Source organism: Macrotis lagotis, chromosome 7 (genome assembly GCF_037893015.1).
Source record: "Macrotis lagotis isolate mMagLag1 chromosome 7, bilby.v1.9.chrom.fasta, whole genome shotgun sequence".
In the NCBI taxonomy this organism is placed as follows: domain Eukaryota; kingdom Metazoa; phylum Chordata; class Mammalia; order Peramelemorphia; family Peramelidae; genus Macrotis; species Macrotis lagotis.
The window spans coordinates 187,943,481-187,961,092 of record NC_133664.1 but is presented as its reverse complement, the minus strand read 5'-3'; the positions used below and the strand labels follow the sequence as shown (position 1 = coordinate 187,961,092).

The 17,612-nt window shown below is 33.4% G+C and overlaps 1 protein-coding gene across 19 annotated transcripts in view; it reads right to left on the bottom strand.

Annotated features, from left to right (window-relative positions):
• The window catches only part of SOX5 (SRY-box transcription factor 5), a 1,270,393-nt gene that overhangs the window by 221,499 nt on the left and 1,031,282 nt on the right, over positions 1 to 17,612 (bottom strand). For all 19 annotated transcript variants that reach the window (XM_074194255.1, XM_074194256.1, XM_074194251.1 and 16 more), the window contains one exon: positions 12,481 to 12,567. In XM_074194255.1, the coding sequence (XP_074050356.1) occupies positions 12,481 to 12,567 (87 nt within the window). The remainder of the gene's footprint in view (positions 1 to 12,480; positions 12,568 to 17,612) is intronic.

Below are 17,612 nucleotides of genomic sequence, written 5' to 3'. Positions count from 1 at the left end.
CAAAATACAGTAATTTGGAAGATTTTTTAAAATAAGTTGATAAAAAGTAATAAGTTCATTTGAAAAAGTAACATATTCATTAGATAATCTAGTCATAAAGCCTCTCAAATTAGTAAGAACCTTAAATAAAACTAATAATGGACATCCAAAGCTTAAAGTTAAAAATGTAATATGAATACCACTATTCTTCAAAGATTTAGAAATAAGGAGGTATAATATATGGTAAGAAATCTTGTCTTTTTTGCCCCACTTAAATCTTACACCCATCCCCTTTCTTTTCATAAAATAAAAGTTTTATTTATGTCTTTTGTGTTTACATCAACTTTTTTTTCTAAAGTTATCATGAGATACTGAGAACTATAACAGTTTGGATTTATCAAGCTCTGAGAGAAAGAATATTAAAGTATTGCTTTTTTAATGTATTAATGTACTTTGCTAATTCACCTTGATATTTTTTGAAAACTTGGCTGTGATACTATTTAGCTCTTATATTTATTTAATGATATTCTTTTTTCATTGCGACTTTTATTTTTCCTTTGTCTAAAAGTATGAGAGCAACTTTTGAGTTTTTAGTCACCTGAGGCAATGTTGGTTTTATTCCATTCCATCCTTCTCAATCTGAGTTTTTGTTTTAATGTTTTACATTCAACCCTTGATAGATTGTCTGATCATATACAAAATAGTCTGCTTTAGTAGCCCTCCATATCTGTGCATTGAGGGTAAAAGTTATATTACATTCTCTGTGACCATAACTGTCTTTTTCAATCTTAAATTTCCTTTTAATAAACTTTTCATTATAGTTGTGGCTATTGTGCTTTTAAGGCTACTAGGTGATACAGTGCATGGAGTGCTAGCTCTGGAGTTCAAAGGACCTGAGTTCAAATATAGCCTTAGATATTTATTAGTGGTATGACCCAGGCCAAGTCTCAACTCTATTTACTTCAGCTTCCTTATCTTTAAAATGAGGTGAAGAAGGCAATGGCAAAGTTGCTTTGTCAAGAACACTACCAAATTATGAAGAATTGGACATGACTGAAATGACAATAAAAATATGTTGTTTGACTTATTTTGCTCTGCATCAGTTTATACAAATTTTATCACATTTCTCAGGATTCTTCATATACAAATAAACTATTGAAACACTATTTCATAATTTGGGGAACTATAATTATTTAGATACATAATTTCATGTTTCTGTTATTTATTTCTATTATTTATATTAATTGTGCTTAATCTGAATTGTCTTACTACACTATAAGGTATAAGGCAGAAACTTTGAACTCAATGTCTTGGATCTCTCAAGCACAACAAGCATATTGCCTTATTCATAGGAGGTATACAATAGTATTTGTTATAGTGTACTATAATAAAGAATCTTTAAAAGTAATCTAAAGAGGAAAAAAATGTATCCTCTTAAAATAAATGAAAGTTAAATAATTTCTGTATAAGCAAATCTTCCTTCCATGCCTGTCGATTTTTCTTTTGCCCTGATATTATTTAAAATACCTGTGTGACAATATGAAATGGATTTTTTCTTCTCTTTAATTTTTGCTAGAGTTGGGGTTGCTTTCAACAAGGATTCCACTTATGAAATCTGGGAAGAATATGCAGTACTCCCGTTTGGGAACTCTTCCCAGTAGATTGAAAGTATTTCAAATCAAACCAAATTTAAATTCTTCTGAATTTATCATCAGGTTTGTTGTTGTTGATGCTACTTTGATGGGTATAGGATTTCATCGGGGTTTTTCTCCTTATCTTCTCTATTTCTTATTGATATCACTTAACTTCTGTTAGATCTATGAATATTTTGTGTACTGATGAAGTACTCTACAGTGTTATGCATTAGTCTTACTATAATCATACTACACTTATACTTTGATCCAGATGGAAACCCAGTTCCATCATGAGCCAAATCTTTTCCATGGAAGAAATGCAACAAAGTTAACAATGGACTATTTTTTCCAATTTAAGAGTTTTTGCTTAGCAAATATATAAACATAAATCATTACCATGTCTCCAGAAAATGTATAATATAGTTACTTCCCTCACAGAAATCAATACCTCAGGTTTATTTATATAATATTTATTTTGTCACATTTAGATTAGATGGCATTTAGTTGTACAGTCACAAACATGATTGTCAACACCTTTACCACTGCTACTGTTTTTACAAATACTAAATACTTTAAACTACTTAAAGTTCTTCGGGTTAATTTAATATTTTATTACTATTAATATTTAATATTAATAATTTGATATTTTAAATATAATCATATGCTTGTATTTGGACCAATATTAGCTACATTTTAGATACTTTAAATTCTTATTAGAAGGTTACTAGAATGAACTGAAATATTTGATGAATACCAATCATTTTTTATTCTTTGCCCATGAATCATTATTCAGCAAAGGTAAATTATGCCAGTATTTTATCAATTATATAATGAAGGTTAGGGTTACATGTGTGTCTATATCTTAGTTGTCCTAAAAATACATTCTTACAAACTTTTTACCATTAATGAAGGTTATAATTCACAGAAATTTTGTTAAAAAATCAAGTTTTATTCACATTAAAGCTAGATCTCAAAAACTAATAATTTTTACATGATTCTGACAACTTTTCTGGGTATTTTATTAATAATATGAACACCAGATATTTTTTTAACAAATATTTTGTTAAATGCTCTATTTTGATAGGTTCAAACACCTCTCTAATAACACACATTCAACTTATTATGGGTAATTTGGTATAAAATTGATAATATTAAAGGTTATTTTTATTAGCCAATACCCATACTCATTTGTCTTTAATATGATACACAAATAATGCAAATTATCTGAAAATTATTTTTAACTGCATTCATCATAAAATCTAAAACCAAAGTGAGACATTTGTTTAGTAAGACATAATATTGACTTGTGTACCACAGAGATTTCTTTCAAAAGTTATTTTAGAATGGCTTAAAATTAGCTGATAGGAATTTTCAGGCATATGAACTGACAATACTCCCTAACTACTGAACTGATTCCTTGCATATACAGGACAGGTGAGAATACTCTTAATGAACTTCAGTATCTGATTTCCCTTTTCAAACAATCAGTTATGCTATTACACTAATGTAAAGAAACTGGCACTCTCCAATGGACTACAGAATGATAATCATTACTATACTATCCCATTCTCTGGTGCCCTAACAAATGCCAATGTAGTAAAAAGCTTATATTCTATATTCCAGTTTCCTTTCACATCAATGAAGCACTTTTAGAGGCAAAACTACTTGAAAAACAACTAAAGAAAAGATACTAGCAAATCAAAAATAATATTTCAAACACCTCTTATAGCAGAGAGTGTTGGACTTGGAATCAAAGAGAAATCTAGGTTCAAATCCCAGTTCTGACATCACTTGTTATATGTAAAAATGCAATGTTTGTAATATCTGTCGATAGTTTAAATGAAATGTATATATAAAGACCTACCTAAATGACAATTGTAAAAATAGTATTTATTATAATTATTGGTAATTGGTAATGAGCACAAGGTTTATGTCTTCCTTAACTATGTTTTTAAAAATATGTGTGTGTATATATATATGTATATTTGCATGTATTTACACATATTTATGTACACTGTTAAGTAGGTAAACAGACTACTATCATAAGTCTATTATACCCTTAAAGATGCTATGATTTAGAAAATTTAAGTGACTTGCCTTTGGAAACGCACCTAAGTTGTGATAGAAGCAGCATTTAAAATCAGTTCTTCAGTGACTCCAGCACCTGTATTAAATATGTCACATTGCTCTGCTAGCAAAATATTTGGTTTGATACATTTCAAGGAATCATTATAAAATCTTCGAGTTGAACGGTGTCTTAGAAGCCATCATAGTCCAAATTCTACTTCAAAAGGATTTCTTCCCAGAACCACTTCAAGTGGTCCCCAGCCTCTGTCAGATAGTTTAAATCTATTATTTTAGTGATTTCATCCTTGATATATCAAATTAATAAAAACTCTTAAATTTGCAGATCAAAAATAATCATAAACCTCAAATTACATTTTGTGTGACCTAGTTCTTGTCTAAATTAACTTATTTTCAAATGATCAATTATCAGTGAATGTGTATAGCCCATTTACCCCAAAATGTTGTTTTTGAGAAGATTATTTACTTTAATTCATGCATTGAATATATACATCTTTAACTCTTGAACTCTGATACAGTACAATATTCATTATTCAAAGCCACAGAATTGTTTAGTGTTGCTTTTAACTGTCTATTTCTACAATGAATGTGGCTAATTTTTTTAGCACTTAGTATAATATGTTTTTAAACTCAAATCAGTTTAGTTATATAAGATGTTAGTACATTCAGAATGCAGGAATTTTTGGAAGAATAAAAAGAATTCATCAAAGATATATGGGAAGTAAAGTAGACCATAAACTTCTTCAGATAAAATGAAAAATTATGGCTTTCTCAAAAATTTTGGGCATATTTGAAGATACTAGGGAAGGAACCAATAGAAAAGATGAAGCTGAGATTTCCATGGGAGAAAGGATTATTGAGGTTATAGTATATTATATCAAACTACTATCTTGGAGTCCTTTACTACTATTTTTCTTTAAAAACCAAGATTCGCTTCAGATAGAAATGATGGCAATTTACTCACATTGAATAAATGAAAGAGTGAATAAATGAATGAAAGTACAAAATTTTTAAATAAAATATAGCCTATTTCCCCATTGTAAAAATTTGCTATACTTTTATTTTAAGAGAAAATAAAACTTATACCTTAACTAAGTTCTAATTCTTGAATTCTTTCTATCCATTCAATTCTGTTCAACAAACATTTATAAAGTACTTATTACCTGGTTAAGTGCTAGTCTCTGGGAATAAGAATGAGACAATATGTACTCTACTTCTGGAGGATGCTCTGTTACTATTTTAGGTGAAACATGAAGGTATGACAATTGGGTAAGAGTGCTTTCAGTTTATTTTGACTAATTGATGGGTTGAGTTCCCTTATTTGATGATAAGACAAAATATCATGAATATAGAAAGGAGACACTAGCCATTACTCATCCTTCCAGCTTTAAAGCATCAGGACAAAATATGTGCTTTACCTAAGGCAAGTCAGTGCTTAGGATGGAACTTTTCTACCTTTTGGGTCTTCTCATTGATACAGGTCCTAGGGAGAGGTAGAAAAGCTTGAAATTCTAAGGTTGTGTGATAGGAGCATCTCCCACTATTCAAGAGCAATGATTACTGGAGTGGTTATGATTACAATAGCAATAGAAACAATAAGAGGAAGACTTCCAGTCAGAAAAATTAAGTCCACTTAAAAGAAGATGCCCCATTTGACTGGACTGTGTTTAATAAAGGTAAAGGTTGAAAAATCTTGCAAAACTGTTTCATGTCCTAAATAAGGCTTGAATACAGAAGCACAGAAATAGTTATGCAAATAGTAATGAGTTACTAAATTCTGTTCTAATCATTCTTTATGCATGTTATGATTCTTTTGTGCTTCTTATTTCCTTAAGGATATGTCCCCAAGTCAATTTATACTTGTACTTTGTGTATCTTTTTTTTTTAAAAATTTGTTTCTCTATGTTTGTGTCTGTATAAATATTGAAACAGAATTATCTCCATAATAGATGGAATGGGGACAAAAAGTCAATAAATGAATGTGAGAACTGGGAAAGCCAATTTACTCACAAAGCCATTTCCCAACCAATGAACCCCAAAAGGTCCACATATCCAGGTTCAAAGCAGGGAGGAACAAGTATCCAAAGCTCCTACAAGTCCCACAAAAAGTTGGCTTTGTTCTTTTTTCTATTCATCTAGAAAGATGAAAATTATCATTGTTTCTTCTTCAAGGTATTTATAATCTGTAAAATGAATGATTGGGGGAGGGGGCACGACAAATTTTCTTTTATTTTTAAATTAGTACAATATTAGGAATGTGGGATAGAATAAGAGAATAGGAAAGAATTATTTAAAAAAGTGAGTAGGGAGAGGTTACTTTTAGCAGGCATATAAAGGGAGTCTTTATAGAAGATATGGCACCTGACTTAGACCTCAAAAGATGACTTTTCAGTATTTGATAGGAGGGTATTCCTATGATGACAGGATTCCATAAGGTCATTGTGAAAAAAGTACTGAGTTGAGGAAGCTAAGACAAGAATAGGAAAAAAACTATTAATCAAATCTTACTAGAATATAAAATGAATAAAGGAAGGAAAATAAATTGAAACCAATCTAGGCAGTTAAGTGGCACAGTATAGAAGTTCCAGGTGTAAAGTCAAATAAGAACCTATCTTTCTTAGTTCAAATCTGGGTTCAAACATTTAATAGTGGAGTGACTCTGGGTAAGTCAAGAGTTTAATTTGAACCTTGGAACAATGATCTATGGTAAGTATAAGCACACTTAAAAGAACCAAAAATCTGTTTTTTTTAAATGAAAATAGTTAGATTTTGAACTTCTAAATTGAATAAAATGATTTGTTGTTTGTCTTTTATTTTTAAAGAAGATCATGACAGCAGGTAAGTGAGACCATGACAGGTAATTGAATTGGATTTAAGTGAGGGAGGGCCTCACTTTCTCCTTTGGAACCATCTGGGTTCAGTGGCTAGATATAGATCAGGATGACTGGAGATGACCCTGGAGGCAATGGAAGACCTAGGCCTTTTTTAAGCTAAGGTATTTCATAGGTCTCAGTTTGATGGAAACAAAGTTTATTCAGTGATTAAAGTAGGTAAGAAAGAAAAAAGCAAAGCATTGACCAAAAAAAAAAACAATCTGGGAGGGGAAGACCTTCAGGATTTCTAACCAAAACAGAAACAATGGCTGTTTACATTCAATCTGAGCCAGTCAGAGTCCAAATAATGACCAAGTAAAGTTCATTTAATCACAAAATGATTTAATATCATTAATGCCATAAACAGATCAGGATATATAAATAAAATGATCTGAAAATTTTATTTCAGAAATCATTAATAATAAAACCAAACAAAATATAATTCTCAAGAGTATCCACTGAACAAGAAGATATCATGGTACAGTGGAAAGAGCATTGACTCTGGAATCACAAGATCTACTTTCTTTTTTTTTTTTGAATTCTTTTTTTTGAATTTATTTTTTTATTCTCATTTTGTACAAATGTTTTTCTTTACATTAATAAAATATTCTTGTTTACAAGTAAACAAAATACCCCTCCCCCCATGAATATAGATAGACTTGCTTGGGCAAAAAAGTAAAGGGGGGAGAAAAAAAATTAAAATTAAAAAAAATAATAGCAATAATTGTAGGTATGGCCAGGTGGTGCAATGGATGGAGCACCAGTCCTGGAGCCACGAGCACCCGAGTACATATCCAGCCTCGTAAACCCAATAATCACCCAGCCATATGACATGCAAGCCACCCGATCCCCACTGCCCTGCAAAAACCAAAAAGAAGGGGAAAAAAAAGACCCAAAGTAAAATAAAATAGTAATAATAGTAGGGGTGGCTGGGTGGCAGACAGAGCATTGGCCCTTGAGCCAGGAGCACCCGGGTCCGAATCCGGCCCCAGACACCCAATGATCACCCTGCTATGTGGCCCCAGGCAGGCCATCCAGCCTCACTTGCCCTGCACCCTCCCCCAAATAATAATAACAAAAAATGTATTTCAGTCTTTGTTCCAACACCATCAACTCTGTCGTGAGTGGATCACATTCTTTATGATAAGTCCATCACAAAAGTTACTTCCATATTTTTCCAACATTGCCATTGCTGATCGCAACTCCCTCCTTTCTTATTTCTCCACTACCATGTATTATATTTTCTCTCTCCTTTCACTCTGACTCTGCTGTAGGGTCGCTGAGTGGCGCAGCAGACAGATCCCTGGTCCTGGGGCCAAGAAGCCCTGAGCCCCCATACCACCCCTTAGGCCCAGAATTCACCTGGCCCTATGGTCCTGGGCAGGCCATCCAATCCCAGACCCTTGCAAGAAGCAAAAAATGAAAATGTGTTATATCTGACCACTGTCCCCCCATGGTCCATCCTCTCCTCCTTTATTCACATCCCCACCCCTTCCCCCTGCTCCCCCCTCCTTCTTACTCCAGTTGTCTATACCCCATTGAGTATATTTGCTGTTTCCTCTCCTAGCCATCTCTGATGAGAGCAAAGGTTCCCTCATTCCCCCTTGCCTCCCCCCTTCCATATCATTGCAATAGCTCATTGTAATAATAAAAAAAAATCTTATTATGTGAAATAGCTTGGACTATTCCCCCTCTCCTTTTTCTTTCTCCCATTCCATTTCCCTTTTTTTCTTATTGACTCCATTTTTACACCATATTTTATCTTCAAATTCAGCTTTCTCCTGTGTTTCAACTATAAAAGCTCCCTCTACCTGCTCTATTAACTGAGATGGTTCATATGAATATTATCAGTATCATTTTTCTATACATGCAGTTCATCCTCATTAAGTTCCTCATATTTTCCCCCTCTCCTCCAATCTCCATGCTTCACCTGAGTCCTGTATCTGAAGATCAAACCTTCTGTTCAGCTCTGGCCATTCCAAAAGGAATCTTTGAAATTCCCCTGGTTCATTGAAAGTCCATCTTTTTCCCTGGAAGAGGACATTCAACCTTGCTGGGTAGTTCATTCTTGTCTGCATTCTAAGCTCTTTTGCCTTCCAGTATATTGTATTCCAAGCCCTACGAGCTTCCAATGTAGCTGCTGCTAAGTCCTGTGTGATCCTGACTGCAGCTCCAAGATATTTGAACTGTGTCCTTCTGGCTGCTTGTAATATTTTCTCTTTGACTTGGGAGTTCTGGAACTTGGCTATAATATTCCTGGGGGTTGGTTTTTTGGGATCTCTTTCTCGGGGGGATCGGTGGATTCTCTCCATTTCTATTTTGCCCTCTGCTTCTAGAATATCAGGGCAATTTTCCTGTAGTAATTCTTTGAAAATGATGTCAAGGCTCTTTTGCTGATCATGAATTTCAGGTATTCCAATAATTTTCAAATTATCTTTCCTTAGTCTGTTTTCCATATCAGTTGTTTTTTCAATGAGATATTTCACATTTTCTTCTAATTTTTTCATTTTTTTGGTTTTGAAGTATTGATTCCTGATTTCTGGTAAATTCATCAATCTCCCTGAATTCTATTCTTTGTCTGAAGGATTTATTCTCCTCAGAGAGTTTTCTTATCTCTTTTTCCATCTGGCCAATTTTGCTTTTTAAAGCATTCTTCTCCTCAATAACTTTTTGTACTGTTTTATCCATTTGACCTAAGCTGTTTTTTAGCATGCTATTTTCTTGAGCATTTTTTTGGATTTCCTTGACTAAGCTGCTGACTTCATTTTCATGTTTTTCCTGCATCTCTCTCCTTTCTTTTCCCAGTTTTTCTTCCAACTCCCTCATTTGATTTTCAAAGTCTTTTTTGAGCTCTATCATAGCTTGAGCCCAATTTCTGTTTTTCTTGGAGTCTTTAGATGCAGGAGCTTGTGCTTCCTCATCTTCAGACTGAGTATTTTGATCATTCTTGGGCTCATTTGCAAAATATTTCTCAATGGTCTTCCTCTTGTTTCTTTGTTTGTTCATTTTCCCAGCCTAAGCCTGTTTTTTTGGGGTGCTTCCTGAGCTTTTGGGACACTCCCACAAGGGTCTCGGTGTGTGAGGCTTTGTCCTCTCTCCTGGTCTGTGAATGACCATAAGTGCCCCCCTCTGCCACGGGGCTGAGGTGGGGGGGGCCCTGCTGTTCTATGGGGGGGCCTAGACTGTGATCAGGATCCGAATGTGGTCAGAGCCCCAGAGTCCTGTTCCAGGGGCAGAGGACAGAGCTAGGCAGTCTCTCTTCACTCCCCTCCCTCAGCTCAATGGGCTCATGCCCTGGGGGCTCCTGCTTACCAGCTCCACCTGCTTCTGTTTCCTGGTCTAGGCTGCCAAAAGACCAGGCTGTTGGCTGTGTACCCTGAGGGCTGGGCTCCATGTGGTGGCTCTGGCAGAGGTACCCCGCTGTTCCCCCACTTTGTGCCGGTGCTCCCCGGGGTGCAGCTCAGTAGACTCTCCCGCTGCTGTGAGCCTCAGCTCCCAGCACCCTGGGGCTGCCTCTGGGAGGCCGAAGTTCTTTGGCTCTGGCGGGCCACCCCTCTGGCGGGCCGCCCCTCTGGCTCCGGGGAGCAGAGCCTTTCTGCTCTTTTCCAGGTTACCTTGAGTAGGAGAACTGCCTCACTGGGTCCCTTTGTGGGTTCTGTCTTTCGAAAGTTTAGTTAGAGTCCTTAGTTTATAAGTTTTTATCAGAGAGCTCCTAAGACTCGATCCCTTCATGTCGCCATCTTGCAAGATCTACTTTCAAATTTTGCCTATAATACAAACCACCTTTAGGAGGGGCGAACAAGACACTTAATCTCTATGGCACTCAGTTTCCTTTTCTGTAAAAGTATTAGATGGTACCTTTGAAGTCCCTTCCAGTTCTTAACCTATGATTCCACTGATTGCTAAATCACTAGATATGATCTATTGTTTTTATCCATCTTGGTCAGCACTGGCATGCAAACTTCATTTCAAACTGTTAAATAATCATCCAGTCTGAACTCACAACAATTTCCCCCGCAAAGTGCAAAACACTACTGTACTCTCTTTCCTTTATAGTCCCTTAGGAACAATGGAAAATAATTCTGTCACAGGTCATCAGTAGGAAAGAATCTAGCCTGATTTCACAGTTTATTGCCAAACCTGATCTAAACACCTAATAACCACAACAGATCTCAGTTGCTTTAAAATACATCACAAAGCAGACTTTTGAATAAAGCTAGAGAACAATTACTAAACTTGTGCTCCAAATGTAAAGTGCCCCAAACCAAAAATTAAAGACATAGAAACTTCTTTTGTGACTGTACTCCAGTTTCTCATCCTCCCCCTGGGCAAGGCTGAAAGGGTTGCTGAGCTTCTTTAGTGTTAGCTTATCATTGCTGCTGTTTCTACTTTTAAGTTTGACTTGTGAAGGAAAACGAGGGAGGGGTAAAAATGATTACCCTCCAACAGAATGAGATCACACAGACATGGAACAGACAATCCTCTCAGCTCTATATTCTTCATAGGATTTTTGACTCAGTCCAAAAGAGAATGGAGCACCTTTGAAATTACTTTCTAAACTTCAGGAGCAAAAGGGTTCAACAGCTTCTACTTAAAATTAAACATCAAAATGGAAATTCTCAGTTCCTGAACTCAGATTTTGTCTTCTATCCTTTTAGGTCACATTTGTTCCTATATATTTTTAAGAATATGATGTGATTTATTATTTTTCCATTTATGGTTAATTACATACTTTTTAAAAATTAATATTACTTTTAAACATTTTTATAAAACTGAAATATTCAGTCAATTATCCTGATGTTTTCAAACATCCAAACATTTCAGACCTGTTAGCAGCATATAGACCCAATATTTAAAGATTGGCTACTTAATTATTTTGCCTTTCATTTGAATATTCTGAAACTGAAAAGAAAAACACCAGTACACAGATGAAATCTGCCACTGTTATTTAAAGAGACAGATATATGAGTACTTATATGCATATATATATTATATTATATGTACTTATATGTCCACTCCTATATATAGTGACACAATAGATCTGCTTATAGCCTTACTGGATAAGATAAATTCTATGTGTATAATAAATCATATATAATATTGATAAATCATTATCTATTTTTAATTCAATTAAAAATCATATATTACATTTCTTCTATGTGCAAGTTATTGCACTAAGTTGCTGGCCATACAAAATAGCTGTTCTTAGGAAGAGGCTAATCCTACCTAGAAGAAATCACAATTTTTGTATCAGATATAAATATATGAACACTTTTTTTCTTTCCCCTTAATTCTGTTCATATAAACTGGACACGAAAATTCAACCAATTACTTCTGTTTTTGAATTTATTTTCTATGTTTTGAAATCTGGACAGACTATTAGTTTCACTTAATTACAGATTCAAATAAAATTAAACCCTTGTGCATACAATCTGTAAGAATATATATACAAAGCATTTTATTATTTTGCAATATTCATTAATTCTGATTTTGAGTACAAACCACATCCTTGTCTATTTTCTACATATAGACTCTATGAAAAATCACCTTTTTCTTTGATTTCTTTCCTATAGATAAATCACTTAAATAAAGATTTGTAAAAGCAAAAGTCTGAAATGTGAAAGTATATATGTATGTGTTGGTAAGTATGTGTATATTCACATAAATATATATATATTTGTATTTATGTATATTACAATATCACACGCAATGAAAAAAATGAGGGATAATCTTGGTGATTCTCTCTCACACTTGAAATGAGATCCACTATAGAAAGAGAAAGCAGAAGATACAGAAACTAATAATGATACAGAAGAAAGCCAAAGTAGAAAAGCTCCTTAACACCCTTAAAAATGTAAATAACATCTTCATTTTGGTACATTTTGGATCAAGATGATCAGAGATTTTACCTTTTATTTCTCCAAAGTTCCCTGATCCCATAGCAAGAAGCTTGTCTTTCCAGTCCTTTGATAGGAGCTTTTCAATACTGGGAGTTTCTGTGTGAAGAGGGGGCAAAAAAGTAAGAAAATCAACATGACTGTTTTTACAATAGAACTCATTAAAAATCTATCTGCTAAAAATAAGGCCATCCTTATCCAGGGCCCCAGTTCATAATGACTTCATCAACAAACTGATAAGAGGGGAGGAAAAAAGAATGCATTTTGTCACCTGCTGTTTCAAAATCATTAGCTTTTTCCTCTAGCGGAACAAAGCCATACTAATTCTGTATGACAATAGGTACATATAAACCTGCAGTTCATTGTTTTCCAATTTAGTGAACAAGTTCTTGCTTGTCAGTTTCAGGGTGTTAGTCTGTAGTCAAAAAATAATTATGTTGATAAAATGCACAGTAAAAAAAAAAAGGCAAAAGAATTAGCACTTAAATCTGCTACATGTAATTATATCCCTCTGTGTGTTTACAATTCCATCCACTTTATAATGTGTGCTTAAACATCGTGGTGTTGGTAAGCACACTGAGGAAAGATTTGCCAGTAATACGAATATTGAAAGTAATTTCCTTAAGTTAGTGTGAAAAAAGCTTTTATAAAATTGTAAAATCCAGAGAGAAAGTATTTCCTAGAATGGAAACCCATTATTTTGCTCATTTCAGATTTACATCACTGCCTTAAAAAAATATTGGCAGAAGTATTTAGAGGAAATGCACATTTTAGACCTCAAGATTATGGATGGGTCTGATATTTGTATCCTAGAAACACTTGCATTGTAACCTCTTCTTTTGTGTTCAATCGTAATGTATAAGTAAATATAAATGCTAATAAAATTCAGAAAAAACATTAAACTCAATTCCAAACAATGTAATTGTATATTCTTGTCAGCATTTAGATGGGTACACAATTACAATGGCTTTCAATACCACGATTAGCACTGCATTCAGTTAGAAAATGGAGTGTACTAAAAGATAAGTGTCCCAGTATGCTCCATCTAAATAACAATGCTCACACTTATTATCTGGATCTAAGACATCCACTGCTATTCTCCACATTTGTGTTTATGTGTATTTGTATTTGTTCAGACATTTGTTTACCCCCTACTAGGAGCATAAAGGGAGTACATGTTAACTTATCAAAGGGACCGTCTGGCCTAGAGACCATGTGATTATTAGGAACTGGTTAATTTTCCCCACAGTAAAATGCGTTTTAAGGAATCTTCATTATCTCAGTTGGTTAACATTCCTACTTTTTCGGACGCCCAAGTTAAGCTATCAACAATTATTGTACCAAAGTTTGTAAAGAGTTTTCAAAAAACTACACTGGGATTTTTCAAGGAAAAGTAAAATTACTATTTAAACATTTCTAACTTTAATTTCAAAAGGTCCTTAGAAAATGAGTATCTGAGTCTGATATGTTATTGTATTATAATCTCCATACATATAAATGCAAACATACTATGAGTATATTTGTGGGTATGTATATTATATATATATATACATATACATATATATATACATATAAAATATACATATACATACACTTATAAGTACATTCTTGTGTTTGTGCAATAAATTTTAAAATAAAAAGTAAAAGTTGCTTCTCTGTATGTGTAAGTCTTCACTGCTAAATTAGAATGTAACTTCTTTCTTCAAAACCAATTTTCTTTACTATATTCTTTACAATAATAGAGGCGATTTCATAATAATGAATTAGATAAAATATTGTTCATTGTAAATAAGACTACCATTCATGATCTTAAATGATGTTACGTTAAACAGTTTTTTGTAAATAGTCCCAAAGTTTGTACTTTCCCAGTAAACACTTTTTGAAGGGAATCTTTTTAAAACCTATCTGGGTAGGTCAAATAAACAGCACCCTTTGTTTTTTTTTTCTCTAGCACTCTTCAAAATTTTCGAGGTTCATATATACAGGGTGCAACCAATGTGGTATTTGCAATAGAGTAACTGTCAGTCATTAAAAGCTAACAAACCTTTGCAAAGCAGGAACACAGCAATAGAAATCCATTGAGAACTAACAATAGCCTACAGAACCTCCAGGCACCAAAAGCAGACCATTTTACTTTTAAGGCTATTGTCTGCAAAGTCCATGACAAAGTTTTTCCCCTGCAGCTAGACAAAATATTCACTGTAGTGTGCTCATAAAGAAACAGAAGTCTTCTGTCTAAATTGTAGAGTTAAAGGAACAGTAGCCTGATTTCTAAAACCTGTAGAACCTGCAGGTCTCTATTTATTGACTATTATAAAAATATAGAGCTTAATTATAAAATAATTTTATCTAAGTATGTTACTTTTTAAAATCTCAAACAAATGAATGGCTCCTTTAAAATGAAAAACCACAAAGATATATCAGAAATTATAGTTTAAAATTTATAGATAAATCATGACAAAAATGTTTTTCAAATGATATGAGTTAGTTTAAAACATACTGATGTTAGGATGAGAGGACTGTCATCATCATGAGCATTAACAATTATCAATCCCTTTTAAAAGTTTGAAAAATATTTCACATACATTATCTCTTTTGATTCTCATAATAACTGTTAGAAATAAGAGCCTGTTACAATAGAGTTAAGATTTGGGCTAAAAGTTTCTTTCAAATTCCAATTCAATGGTATCATTGGGGAATCAACCAATTTTTCTTTGATGTCTAATCCAGTGCAAGAACATAGTAGGTACTCATTAAATGCTAACTGAATTTCATTGAATTTTGTTGAATTGAACTAATAAAATTTAATTCTAGATCTTAGTTTCCTCTGTTGTAAAATGAGAGAATTGGGCTATGATCTTTGAAATTCCTCTCAGTCTATAGTTAATTACCCCAAATTTTCTAATGAGGAAACTGAAACTCTGAGGGATTATGCAATTTTTCTGTGTTTACCAGGCAAATACATATACATACACACACACACACATAATACACACACAGATAAAAATTTATAACGCACACACACATAAACATAGATATATAGTGGTATTTAAACTCAATTGATCCTGACAACCCTCTTTTTTTTTTCCTCTCTGTTTCTGTATTCTCACATTTCCATCTCTTAGAATCCCTTCTTGTACAGTTGTTTCTCACTCTTCATGATCTCATTTGAGATTTTCTTGGCAAAGTTACTGAATTGGTTTACTACTTCCTTCTCCAGAAACTGAGGCAAAAAAAAGTTAAATGACTTGCCCAGGGAGACTTAGGTACCAAGTGTCTGGGGGTCATATTTGAATTCAGGTCTTCCTCACTCTGTGTGGGGTGCTCTGTCTACTGCATCATCTAGTTGTCCCTTTAGAATTTCTAGTTTTTTTTCTAAAGCTAACTATCTCCCTAACTTCTATATGAAAACCTTTCTGATTCTCTAAAATTCAGTCATTTTCCCTTGTTTGCTAATTATTTTATATAAATTTTGTATATTTTTCAAATAAATATGCAGATAGATGTAGATATATAGATATCATTTGCCTTCCCCCTCCCATAGAACACAAATTCTTTTCACCTTGCAAAATACCTAACATAAGGTCGATAAACAAAAATAAAAAATCACACTTTATTGATTTATAGGTCTAAATGTAATTAATCACTCAAAATAAAATAGAAGTAAATTTCACTACATATTATACATGGAAAAGGAATGCAGAGAAGAATACTGGGGCAGTGGAAGGAGGGCTAGATTTTGTATCAGAAGTGTGGTTGAGATTGGATATGAATACAAGTTTTTCTGCTTCCTGTGGAAGTCACAATTCTCTGAGCTTTAATTTCCTTATTTGTAAAGTGCGAAAAATGAACTCCTAGATAGTTTTCTAAGTCCAACATCTTTACATTTAGAAAATGGAATATGGGGCCAAGAAGGTAGAAGAACTTGTTTCCCCAAATACTCTCCAACCTAATAAGCCCCCCAATGCAAATAAGCATCAACTCTGTAAAAGTTAAAGTTGAATCCATAAGATGAAACATACATGGAGTAATATCTAAGAACTGAAGCAATTTCCCAAATCACTAGTCTTTTACCTCAAGGCTTCTGTTTCAGAATCCAGCTTGTGACTATACTTGGTTTTCCTCATGAATTGATTTTGTCTCAACCCCCCAAATCCTATAGTCAGCTGAAAATATAGCATCAGTTCAGTCATTAAAAAAAGAATAGTATATGACTTTTGCGAATTTGTATGAAAGGTAACAGAAGAGCAACACTGAGATGGCTAGAGGAGACATATGTCTAAAACCAAAAGAACAGGAACAGTAAAAGTAGCTAGCGTTAGTTCTTTTCCCAAAGGGGACTAGTGGGCATTCTAAATTCCTCAAATTCAGGACACAATCTCACAGATCTGTACATGAAGAAAAATGCTTGCATTAGTAATGGAAGAGACCAAAAAGAATGAGGAAAGAGTCAGAAACAAGTTAATGAGAATAGAAGAGTTTAAAAGACAAAAAAAATTCAAGCTCATAAGCAGATAAACTAATAGTAAAACTCAAAAGGGATAAAAAAAATGAATAAAAATTAACAAATTAACAAATGAACAAAAATAGTATATATACGCTATGAGTGAAATTGAGCCAAAACATTCCAGGGACAAGGAGAATTCTAGAGATCTCTCTAGTGCCAGGGATGAACAGTAAATTTTTTCAAGAGAAATATTTGAAAGAAATAATCAATGTGGATATCAGATAAAAACATGTAAATACCTCAAGTCAAAAAGCCCAGATTAGATAATTTAGAACATGTGAAAAATCTCTGCAAAGAAATAGATATCCTAATTAAAAAGAATAACAGATTTGAAACTCAAAATTACAAAAATAGAAAAAATAGACAGAAATGAAGTAAAAGGCAACTTTGAAAAATATATGAAAAATGAAAACATTTGAAAAATTTATATAAGCAAAAGCAACTAACCTTGAAGGTAGAGCTGATTTGAGGATATTAAATTCATCAAACAAGATAAATATTAAAATCTAAATATCACAACAGAGGGAAAAAATAACAGAATACTACTTAGGATCTTTGAAAACAAACAAGAAAGTTCTAATTGACTGAGTCCAGAAATTGCTTCTTATGAAAACTCTCATACTTTAAATTCCAAGGC